Source organism: Pieris brassicae, chromosome Z (assembly GCF_905147105.1).
Source record: "Pieris brassicae chromosome Z, ilPieBrab1.1, whole genome shotgun sequence".
NCBI lineage: Eukaryota > Metazoa > Arthropoda > Insecta > Lepidoptera > Pieridae > Pieris > Pieris brassicae.
The window spans coordinates 4701146-4714177 of NC_059680.1; the positions used below are offsets into that span (position 1 = coordinate 4701146).

The window sequence follows — 13032 nt, forward strand, 5'->3', positions numbered from 1 at the left end:
CAACGACTTACTAAATTCATGTAACTATAGTGTCGTACCTCACCATTTAATTGATCAGCATATATTTGTAACCCTATATAATCAATATAAGTTTGTTTTATTAACATATTATTAGTTTATTTAAAAACACATACCTATAGATATTTATAATTATGTGATTTACTACAAGGTTAGAGTGATACTAACTAACAATTATATTTACTTAGCCTATAAGTAAGCCGGATTACATAGAATTGTTCATTTCATATTATACCTTTCGCGAAAAAAAGCAGTAAAGTTAGTAATTGCATGGTATGAGCATAATAATATGACATATGATATGGCTGTGTAGGTGGTCATAACAGCCAATTAATAAGTTAACTTCTGATGTGGCTAATTCTCGCATTTCGTCATTTCGAATGAGTATTTAAAATAGGTAATACGTTATTATTTACATAATATGGTGTTTTGAGTATCACTTGTTCCCCACCATACCAGTCCATGGCACTTTTGGGACTTCCTTAATACACGGGAAATATAGTACACAAGTGTGATAAAATTCACTCTCGAAATTATAATTCTCATACGATGTGACAGATGTCCCACACGCGATCAGACGTAAGACGTTTAGGTGTTTAAAAACCGCCAACTTTTACGGCTGCCATTGAAATTTTCTTATCATACCATTAGCGTAAAAGTGCTCTGTCACAAATGTGTGTGTAGAATAAAGTTAAATTCTTTGTAAGTAATATTATATTTTATAGTGAATAAAAGATTAAATTCCAGTTATAGTTATTATCAGACCCGTCCATGATTGATTGAGCAAAAGTAGCAAAATAAAAGGAACTTACTTCTTCTCGGAGCATTGATCACCGATAGTAAATGTACCTAAAAAATATTAATTTAAAATTAGATTTTCTATTATTTTCGTAATCAAACTATAAAGCGATTCTACGATGGGCTGCATCCAACAAGGGCAGCTATCATAGCCTGGATCTATTGTAATTGGTTGCATATATTTGAGCCTGACTATCAACTGCAATCACCCGATGAAAAAAGATCTTAAACATTACATTGAAAGCTTGGATTAAATACAAAAATGTAATCATGGAGCAGTGTTAACATTGACTTTAGAGTGCAATTCTTATCAAGCTCCGGTCACGGTCATAGGTTCCCAGCTTTCAAACTATATGCGCATTAAACACTATCTTAACATCATTAAACACTCGAATCAAGTGAGGAATCGTGTGTCGAACTTAAGGTCGATCACCTATTAGTATATCACGGAACAGATACAGAAATCTGAGGCCCAGATTTAAAAGTTTGTAGCGCCATTGGTGTAGAATAAATATGTAGTTAAGAAAAAAAAGATATGTATCATCCAACAACAGGTATAGTTATTTATATCTTTTTGAAGGCGTACCAGCATTGCCATTATAAAATGGCTAATATTATGTGATTACACATTCAAGCTTAAATCAGCTGCTTTAGAAATGCCAAAAAGTATCTTTCAACGTATCATATCATAAAATGTTAGTACCAATATACAGAAATCTTCGGCATTTGCTTCAGAATTTGTGGAAAGCCTTAATGAGCTGGCTAAAGCTAGCTAAATCTTTATATATTATTTGATTACAAAAGAAAAAAAATAACGCTAAAACATTGGTAATAATAACATCAGTAGCTGATAAGTAAATAAACTGTATTGACAAAATCCAATTTTCAATTTCAAAGAAATGTTTTTCATTTCTAGAGATTCAAACGACTGAACGCAATTTTATTAAGTTAGGTACGTTGTTATCGGTTCTCGGCAGGAAATCGAAATCCACCTAGATTTCTTACCGTGTTGTGAATAGGAATTTTGTGTATTTACTTAATATTGTGCAAGTCCAGTCAAAACCAAAGAAATAAGTAATTTTTAACGGTGTCTTATATATATACTATAAATAAAAAATGCAATTATTCATTACAATTTCATATTTCTAGATTTAGAGCTGGCCAGTTTATTTGTGATGTTTGAATTAGTGAAGCAGTTCCAAGTGGCCGTGGCAGGTAATTATATATGTATAATTACATATGCATATACATAAAAATAGACCAAGATAAAATCATACAAAGAAACAACAAGAAATGATAAATAGAAGTAATTTAACAAGTTACACACAAATCTATAATTATTAAGTAACAGAACCTAAAGCACAGATACACTTAGATAGAAATATCATAAATAATCCCGCTGATATTGAATTAATTTTGTATAGAAGTCTAGGCTGTGGCTGTCTAGACAACATTTGAATACTCATAACATTAAAATTTTAAAATAGATTCCATAAAGGTAGGATGTTTTCGTTGTCAATAACAAGTATATTTTTGATACACTAGCCTGTATTACTAAATGAAAAAAATATTAATAAGCCTTGAGTTCTCGAAACAAATTAAATGTGCTTAACAGTTTCTTTTAATTGTTAATCTCGTCTTTAAACACTTTAAGTTAATCTGTGATCATATGCTATTGCCAAGCGGTTTTTATTCTACGACAAGGTTTAGTCTTCAAACTTTCCACTCTTGACAGTCTCTTACCAATCCACATTGGCCTTTAGATTAGAAAAATAAATTGCTCTCTTGTACGCAATCTAGTCAGTACATTTGGTATCGATTGAAAGTTTCATCAGAAACAATATTAGGTCAAATATATCTTAATTTAAAACGTCAATGTATACCTTAGAAGCTAACACAGTATTCATAATTATAAAGTATATTCAAATATAAGATATGAAAAATAAATCAAGCTAACAAAAAAAAAACTTTTCTTTGTGACGCTCATAAACCTATTTGTGTCTGACACTTCATGAATTAAAAATTAAATATGAGCTATTTATTTTAATTTTAGCTATTTATTCCATAAGTAACCTTCCTATTCTTAAAAGGCCGGCAACACACTCGCGTACCCTCTTAAATTGAGAGTGTCCACGTTCGGCGATATCATTTAAAATCAGGTGAGCCTCCTCTGTCCGTCTACCCCGTGTTCTATAAAAATACCTCCAGTTTGAGATAGTATTTCAAATAATGTAAAAATGAATGAAGCCCTACTTGTTACATTTGCCTACTTTTCGAACTAAGAGCTTGCCTACTTTTTCATTTCACTAGACTCAATAGTTAACGGAAAATGCACAAACTTTTCTATTCAATAGCTTACTCTTCCAACTGTCTTGCCATTTCCAACGTCAAATTAAAACTCCACTTGTCAAATAGTCAGGACGAAGTATTATGTTTGAATTGAGGTTCAATTTAATTTTATATGATACTTCATCCAATGTTTTGCTCGCCTAGAAGACAGTTTTGTACTGGTGTATATAACTTTCCCACTAGGACCAAAGATTGCTTTTTTTTTTCAAAAAATTATAATCAGAACATGTATAATGACAGTATAAAGTAGAGTCAGAAGAAGAAGTTGTCATACTTAATTAGTGCAAGACAAACTAAACAAATTAACTATACCAAAAAAGTTATCAAATCAAAAAAAATCTAAAGTTTATCTACAAAGGTAGATATTTTATTTGACTTCTTATTTCTAAGAAACTTTCAACGCTGAGATATTTATTATTTATTCAAAGACTAAATAAAAACTTAACTATGGCATTCTTTGAAATAAAATAAAAGGAAAAAGTAAACAATTTTTTTTCTTGACTAGGACTAATTAGTTGCAAGTCTAGTCTAGTCAAGTCAAGTCTGCAAAGCTTACGTACAGAGAAACAGTGTGAAGAAATATCTACTTTTCATCCAGATAAGACCTAATGATTATCTAATAATAAATTATAAATATTTTATAATTTATTATTAGATTAAAACAGTGGAAACCTAAAAACAGGATCCATTATTCCAGGGTTGTATCGCCGTTGGATTATTAATATTTATCACAGTTTGGAATTCACGGGTTACCAGAAGCCATCGATTTTAAGAAGTCTTACGTTACGAGTACCTACGAGTTTCAGTCATTTCAAAATATGACAATATTTTATGCGTAGTGCATAAGCCCCATATACCATATACTTTATTCTGCTGGGGCAGCAACCCAAAGTGAGCTTTGTCCTCCGAAACTGGAAAACGCCCCATTTGCCGTTCATGCGCTACGGCAATCGGCTATTTGAATTTGTTATTGGTCCTTCCCACTGTATCTTGCCAGCGATATCTTTACCGATCTTCTAAGTTAATTTTTTTTAACACTACGACATTCTGCCATACTCTGAAAATGACAAGTACAACGGAGACTTTGGGTTTTGGCTAAAAAGCCAGTGTCATTTCTAGCATCTGTAGCTACAGCGATCTATGAGCATACAGTATGCGATAGTGTATTCTTGAGCCGTAGTTTGAACTTGTGTAGCTCGTACCTAATTAGTGAATTGTAGCTAATTGAGTTAAATATATGGTGTTAATGAGCGGCTTTGTAATCTTGATTAATAATTGTTGCAGTATAGTGAGAAATATAGACACGTTAAACATTGTATTTATTATTGGGAGTATAATGAAGGCGATGCACCCCCTGCACATAAATGGATAAACAATAGATAAGTAGTAGGCTAGATATTTAACATTAAAAATGTACGAAATAGTTCAGCTTATCGAATTGAGTAAATATATTTTTCCTATTTTACCTAGTACAGCCATAAATTCTGTTACAAATAAAAATGCATTTTTTTGATAAGGTAATGTAATGTTATTAATATTATATCTACATATTTGTTAAAGTCTCAGCAAAATATAAAAAATATTATATTCTAATTGGCCACCTTTGGCTTCTATACGGGCCTTTAATCTGATTGGCCACGAATCTATGGATTTCCGCACTGTTTCCAAGGGACAGTGTTTCGCCACAGCTTATTCCAAATATTCTTCAAGAAACTCAATGTTGACGTGTCGTTTAGAAAAGGCCATGTCTTCAAACTGACCACAATTTGAAGTCTAAAGGCTAGATGAGGATGAGGGCCAGTATTCAGCTCTTATAAAGCCCGGAACGTTGGTTTCAAGCCAGGCTTGGGTAATTCAAGCCTTGTGACAGAATATGACAGATTTTATCATACATATCATACACTTTATCATTTTGCTTATTGTAGTGTTCTTCAATCGTGAAGATTTTCATTGGTAACGAGGATATTTCTGTGCTTTTGCGTATCGCGACAAAAGGCGTTTTGATTGATCCACTCTATTTAACTGTAAAGATTGATTTAGGGTATGTCCTTTATATCAACGATAAGCTAGCTTCTGGTCTTTTTTATAATACGCGACAGACTTCTAGCGGGAATCTTTATTGGGCTTCGACGAATTGTGGCTTTAACAGCACTAAGAGCCTTTGTAGTTCAAACAGCACGCGGCCGCCCAGATCTTTTCCGGTCCTTGACAGACGAAGTGTTGTTTTATCTGTTGATAGTACGATATACGACGGATACCAAGCTTTTGAATTATCTGGAATATGTCCGAAAGGCTTCATAACCACTTTGTGCAAGGCGATAACTGAAATTCTATTTTAACACCCCACCCATATTGTAATTTGATAATGAACACGAAAAAAATATGAAAATGGCGCATAATCGAAAGAAGTTTTTAAAATAATATACGAATTCCAAATTCAAAATAATTAAAAAGTTGAAAAAAAAGTGGGTTTTCATTTGTAACAGAACTTAGGGCCAGAGTAGTTATATTTTATATTGTATTCACATCTATGGTATTTTATTTAAGGAAAGGAAATGCTGGAGAACAGATACATATACAGTTAGGTGTTGTACCGAAACGAAGACAAATGAAAAAAATACTGATTACGTAATAAACAATTTAAATATCTAAGTATAGATGGAAAATGTTAATTAGTATAGATACATAAACATTTTGCGATCTTAAAATAAGAAATTAAAATTATTCAGCTGAAATATATTTTATTTGTATTTAATGTACTGTAATTAAATTCATCATAAACATAAGTTTTTTGATAAGTCAGGGTGCAGAATAAAGGGTGGTGGGCGAGTTACAGGTTGCACGGGGGTGAGGACAGGTTGTTTAGTGATGTAATCGTTCAGATGTCGCTATTTTTATTCTAATAAGAAAATGATATCTGACAATCATAACTAGTTGAAAACGTCTTCTTTTGTATACATGCTTGTAACTAAAATTTTCAGTGATCTTACTTAATATTTTAATATCATAAATATTTAGTAAAGCCTTTTGACCTGAAAATATGAGAGTTATAAATACACAATTTTGCGTATCACTTATTTATAGTAGCCGTATTTATGTTAATTTGAGTAAAACATAAAGAAATGAAGCTACAATCATTTTAATATAATAGAAAATAAATTAAATATCGTGAATATTTCAAATACTGACTGACCTGTAAATTTAATACAGTGTACAATAATTATTATTCATTCTAACAGTTTAATACCATTATATAACATTTTAATGGTAATAATATTCATAAAAATAAATTTTACTTTCTGCTTCTGCGGCGACTTTAATAAATTAATATTTAAGAGCATACATGTTTCCATGACATATTTTTTTCTTTCGTTTTCTGTGTACAAAACTTTAATTGGGCAAGAGTCCATCATAATATTCTTTATTATATAATAGTTATTTAACTACAATTTTACGTTTTATTGAATGCTAGTTGCTAGTAGAAGTCTGTACTAACTTTAAATATTGTAAAAAAAAAAATCTATCGATATCGACACCTTATTATTAGATTCACTATGAAGCAACAGGGTGTCGGACGCCTGCGCGTTTCCACCCCATCGGCTTATAAAAGGGCTGGCGGGTCCGTTTAGACCTCATATCCTCGCTAGTAATCTTTCAGAGCAGTGCCACTAAAAGCTCTGGAAACCTAGATTCAATGACGTAGCATGTCACCTGGGGCCAAATTTTTGTTAGACTGAGTGCTGTGGTTGTTCGCGAAAATGACTTTTTAACTATTTACGCTATGTATCGAGTTCCTGTGAAGAAGGGTTGAGCAAACAGGTAAGTTTTAGAGAAGAGAACTTTTCAGGAGGCCGCTGGTGATGGGTTATCTACAGAATTCAAGGTAAGTCTAGGAAATAATCGTGTACATATTTCCTAGCGATTTATATATTTTTGCAAATGCGACAGTGTTTTTTATTTGAATTTTTGTAACATTTAATTATTGTCAATGTATAATTACTGGACAATATAATTGGATTATAATTTTATATGTGTACACGATTATTTTTATGAATTTAGGTATTAAATATGGCAGCAGTCTGGTGGTCTACAATTGTTTAAAAGGCCGGCGTTCTTTGAAATAGTCCACTTTTATGAGCTTGCGCTTCAAGAATTATGCGGTTTTGCAATTTTTATAATAGATTTTGAAATTAAATTCCGTTATACTTATTTTTATAAATAAAGAACATTTCAAACTTTTTACGGATTTTATTAGATATTGCAGCTTATATTTTTAAACTGGCTTGCCGAGCCAAAAATTGTATTTGTAGTTTTCCATGACGATTTGTTTTCTTAAAGTATAAGTTGGCTACCGTCATAATTGAACATAATTCAATTTGTAACAGTACTCTTTAAAATACCATATATATATATATATATATATATATATATATATCCAAAGATTTGAAATTATTTAAAAATTATAATTAATTAAAGCTAAAAATAGGAAATCAAAAAAAACTACAATTAATGAGTTTACCTGCTGGAACCTGGCAAAGAGCCGATCTCACCTTAAAGTTTGAACTTGTTTCAATGTGAGGTTGTAATCGGACCACGCTTGCTTTGTGTGAAGTAAACTAAAGCCCTAGAGAGCTTTTACAAACTTTATTTTACACAATAAAACATTTAGATATCATTCGATAAAATGTGTAAATATTAAAACTAATTAAAAATATCTACAATACTTGACTCGACACATGAAGCCTTTTGCTTATATTGCTGTTGTCCTACCTACTATGTCAGTAGATGAACAATTTTAGTCTCCCCTATGATGAGATTTTAGTAGGAGTTCTGAGAGACATAAAAAATATTAAATTGTCTAGAAAACGATTTTGAAAACTAAAACTCCATACCAACTTTACTACTTAGAATAATTAAAGAAGTCTTTCTTTAAATGGGTTTACTTTGTTACGAAATAAGAGTCAAATAGCTTAGTTAAAATAATGATAATAAAGTTTATCGCATATAGATTCACGCTCACATAAAAAAACTGTATGTCTTTTTTATAAATACGATGGTGTTTGCATGTAAATTAAGTTAAAACGTAAGTATAAAAGCAAATAGGAAAATTACTTTTCACTTTTCCCGCATTGCGTATGCTTCGTACAGATACCGAGGGAATAAAATGACTTACATCCGCATGCTATTGTAATATTATGTAGGATGAATACTGCCGTTTTAAATAAAGTTAACGGAGTTTAAAGGAATAACAGTTTCCATTTTATAATCTTTTGATAGAATGGAATTTAAGCTTCAGTCTCTTTGTTAATTTGGGGTGAAACACGTTGTGTGGATGCGTCTTTATTAATGTATAAATTTGTTTGATAGAAAGTAGGTTTTAAAGTTTATATCTTTTAAAAGACTCGCCATAATAAAATATACATAATAATGAACAAGAGATTGAGGAAATTAAAACACACAATTTGTAAATTATAAAATATAACGGATTTGCATAGTGGTTGATTATAAAAATAACAAACACCAAATTATCCCTATGAATCATAAGTGCCAAAGCTAATAAATAAGTAGTAAGTTCTTGTTTGGTGCGCCAGCGCACGTGAAAGTCAATGTTTATAATACTTATTTTCTGAAAAGATATGTCCCATCCCGTCGTAAATCAGCTAGATTTGAGTAATTATTAAAATCCCATCTCAGAGGTCTCGGTAATTTGAAGACGTTAACATCTGTTTAAATTAAGAATCTCCTAAAAGTGTTCCTAAAAAAACCACTTGACCTGAGAATTCCGTACATTGTAACATTTGAAAAATGTGTACATGTAACAGGAGAATGCACTTTAAAAAGTTCAATAGTTAGCAATTTTTTGAGAGAAAACTCCATTCTTTTACCCCAGTGAGACGAAGTATAAAAATTCAATTCCAAAAGATTTTTACTAAAGTATTGAAAATACCGCTCGAATTTAGTTTGGAAACAAATAAACGGATTTCTTGGTCGCCTTCTTTTTTATACATAAAAGCGTCGAGTGATTTATTATCCGTGGAAATGCGTCCCACCGCTGATCGACTGAACATTCCAATTTATTTTATGACTTAACGCCTTATCATTTTGTCTTCTATTAACTATATAAGGAGTTTTTCTATAAATATGCAATGGTGTTTTTTAATGTTACCTCGGTTTACTAACTAGAGCACGGAGATTGTGTTCTAAAATAATATACACCTAAAATAAACAAGATAAATCATTTATTACGTAAAAGCAATGTTTATTCCCAATAAACTTCAATTATATAACTATGCAATGATTATTTAAGTATAAATTATGCGAATATTTTAAGTTATACGTTGGGCGTAGCATTTATTCATTGTGAAATAAAGGGTAAAAATTTCAGCGACGTAAATCGCGATTTTTCGGATGTGTTCGTGTAAAAGAGAAATATGTTCATATTCCGTACAGCTCGGTCGTCTGTTCATTCTCTACTCTAATGCCACTTTATTGAATTTTGCTGTAAAAGCATTCGTGTTCGAAGATAAAAATTTTAGTGTTTTATAAATAAATACGGTTTGATGTCGTTGTACTGTAGTTAGTTTGAAAAATAAATCAAATATTACATTAGTTTATTATTTTATTCAACAGTCATCACGCAAATCTATATTTTATACCCTAACTAGTTGTAGAATGGCAATGGATATTTAGTTTGCATGTCAAATTTTACAATAGTTTATAATTTTATTGAACAGTCTTTAATAGTAAGCAACCTTTTTAATCGTAACTTTAGTTCAACTATGAACGTGTCAACATCCTAAGCCATGTTAGAATTTTAATATTTTCGGTCTTTAATATAAAATTTTAATCTTTCGTCAAAATAAGACGAATACGAAAGCAATGTGGCAGCTATACCTTATTATTTAAAACTAAAACAGTCATCTTTTTTGTCTCTTTATGTGAAATGGAAAACGCTGAAAAGAGTTTCTGTATCAAAAGAGACAGAACTTAAATAAAATAGAAACAGGACATTTTATTCAAAGTGTTTATTTCATTTCACATAATATAGAAACATGATCGATTGTGTCATAAACCAAACTTTAAGTATATTGTATTGTATATTGAATAAAATAGTAAAATGTAATAAACGGAACATTTATTGTTATTGGTTTACAAATGAAATGTACGGTATTCCAAAGGGAAGCAATATTATTAATAACAACGACGTTGCTGTTTCATAAAGATTACTTTACCTAGAAAATACAATACAATTCTTTGTTTTACGTTCTGCTTCGATGATCCGTGATAATTTGAAGTAAAATATGAAACATTAAATTTATTATATTGGCTTTCAATTCGCCCTTCAAAATCTGTGAAATGAAAAATAACTTTAGACAGAATATGTATAAACTATGTATTTTCAACCTTCATGCTGATCACTTTTTTTAAATATTTGTTTAAGCAACGTTTATCAAGGGTCTGGGTTAAATTTCAGGAGGAACAGTAATATTTTCAAAGGTACATTTTTGAAAATGGAATAACGATATATATAATTAAAAACTTTTATTGATTGACACTTTATTACGTAAATTATATACAATTCATTAACATTCAATTTAAAAACTTTGTTACGGAAAATTGAAAAAAATCTCCGCAGTTATTTTCTACCCTGTTGAAGTTGAATACTTTTAGAAAAGCTGTCGAAAAGAAAGGCAAGAAGAATGATGATGCAAACGGTAGCAGCTGCCAAAGCTCGGACGGGGTTAAGTAAATAAGCTTTTGTTACACTCATTGTGTGGGGAATACATCACAGTCGATAAGAAATAACCCTGCTTTAAGGCTCGAATGTGTAATATTCTAATAACATAAGCTACGAATATACGTGTAACGTGTTCTTCTAAGTATTAGTCTTGGCTAGTCATAATTCTTTCTAATATTTTGATGTCAAATCGTTATAAAATCAATTCTCTTCCAAAAATGCCTTTTATCAACGAATTTCATTTTGATATTTTTTTTAATTGCACCCCTATTAAACTAACTAGCACGTGACAAGGCAGATCTATGGCCGAAAAGCTAGGCAAGCAGGAGAGTGTAAAATCTCCCTTTTTCTAAAAATAGACTTTATTTGCTTAAACTTGGTCTGTATTTTGGTCGACATGTTCTTAATCTTGCTTTAGTCGTTAACATCTCTCAGTAATAAAAAGTAACGATCACATAACGATATATTATGAATCAACAAATTATGAATAAATGACGTGGGTAAGAATTTTGTCAGACTTCATTAGTATAATCATATTTTCTATTGACATTTATTTTAATAAAATCAACAAAAATGTATCGTGACAAAGTATACAATTGAACATCATGTTTCGGATAAAATCAAAAGATACCGCAAAACGAATGTATCTATTTATTTTGCTTTTTATTTCACAAAAGCATTCTAAATATAAATCATGAGTTGAAAATAACAACAGTTCACATGAAAGGAAATATTTAAATAATCTGATACTAATGGCTTGGTAACTAGGATATCTAGTATCTATCATATTCTTTCATATATTCCGAGGTAGAAATATCGGCCTGGCCTTGTAGTTTATGCGCACTTATAACGTTTTGCCGTGTATCCCGCGGTTCTAATAGATTTTTCTTTTTATACGTACAGCATTGTGAACGCAAATATCACGAAAAATTTATAATAATTTTATAATTTCTTAACCCAAATTTCAAGATGTGTCCGGCACAGAAGGCTGATCAATTGTCACAGTACTAAGCTGTTTTAACTAAAGTTCTAAGTTCTTCAAGATCTAACTTTCCGAAGTAAAAAATAAGTAATACTAAAGTTGAAAAGACACGTGGCAGACACATTTCTAAGTCTCAACAATATTGAAACCAAGCTATAAGGTAAATTGTGAATAAACTTTATTTTCTTTTTGTCACTGTCAAAGATCGTTACTCTTTGTACTATGTCATTTATCTCGGATAGATTGTAGATAGTTAAAGTCTATCTATCCAGTGATTACCGCGATTAGTAGTAATTAACAGAAGAAATTGATATTGTTTTCCTCTAGTTTTCTTTTAACCTACATTCCGCCAACAATTGTTAAAGTATTTTATTTATAAGAAGTTGATATAAATATTGGTAACTATTAGTACGATAAACACACAACTTGAAAAAGTTGGAACAAAAGGCAGAATGAACGTGAATTCAAAGCGCGCGGCAAGCGGAATTCCTGTGGGCCGTTACCCGCGGACTAAAAAAGTAAATGGCACATAAACCGTATCAATATTGACTGTGTCCCGAGCTGCGTACATCACGGTTATATTGGTCATATTTCACATACTATGACTATACTCTAATTTACGTAGGTATTTTCCACTACACGCGTACCGTTTAAGAATAACCTATATTTAAAATATTAAAACGTTTTGGCTCTGCTGCCGCTGTTGTCAGTGAGTGTTGAACTTTGCTGCTCGTTTATATAAAAAATAAGTATTATTTCCAATATGCAACTTTATATATTTTTTTTATTATCGTCTTTAGTTTGTTGCTTTCCGTTGGCTGCTCATTAAATATTAATTAAAAAGTTTTATTACAAAATTAAACACTGTAATATATCTAAATTATCGTTTATGGAATTAAGTTTATCGTTTTGCAGCAAACAACGTGAGGTAAAGTCCATATTTGTGCTGCTATAAGATTGGATACAGTCTACCACAGAACAAAAACCCCAAATGTCACAATTACCTACTATTTTCGTTAATAATAATAAATACGTAGACACATCGAGCACATAAATAGATTATTTAGGTTATATATTTGGAAACCAAGAAGAAATGAACAAGTCATCTGTGATTTAAAATATTTTTAAAAACTCACGGCAACAAACT

General features: G+C 30.9%; 1 protein-coding gene across 1 annotated transcript in view; it reads left to right on the forward strand.

Annotated features, from left to right (window-relative positions):
* Positions 1-1971: 1971 nt before the first annotated feature.
* Positions 1972-13032, forward strand: part of LOC123718832 (discoidin domain-containing receptor 2-like) — a 133555-nt gene continuing 122494 nt past the window's right edge. Inside the window, exon 1 of the mRNA XM_045675744.1 lies at positions 1972-2031. Coding sequence (XP_045531700.1) covers positions 1992-2031 — 40 coding nt within the window. The 5' untranslated portion in view covers positions 1972-1991. The remainder of the gene's footprint in view (positions 2032-13032) is intronic.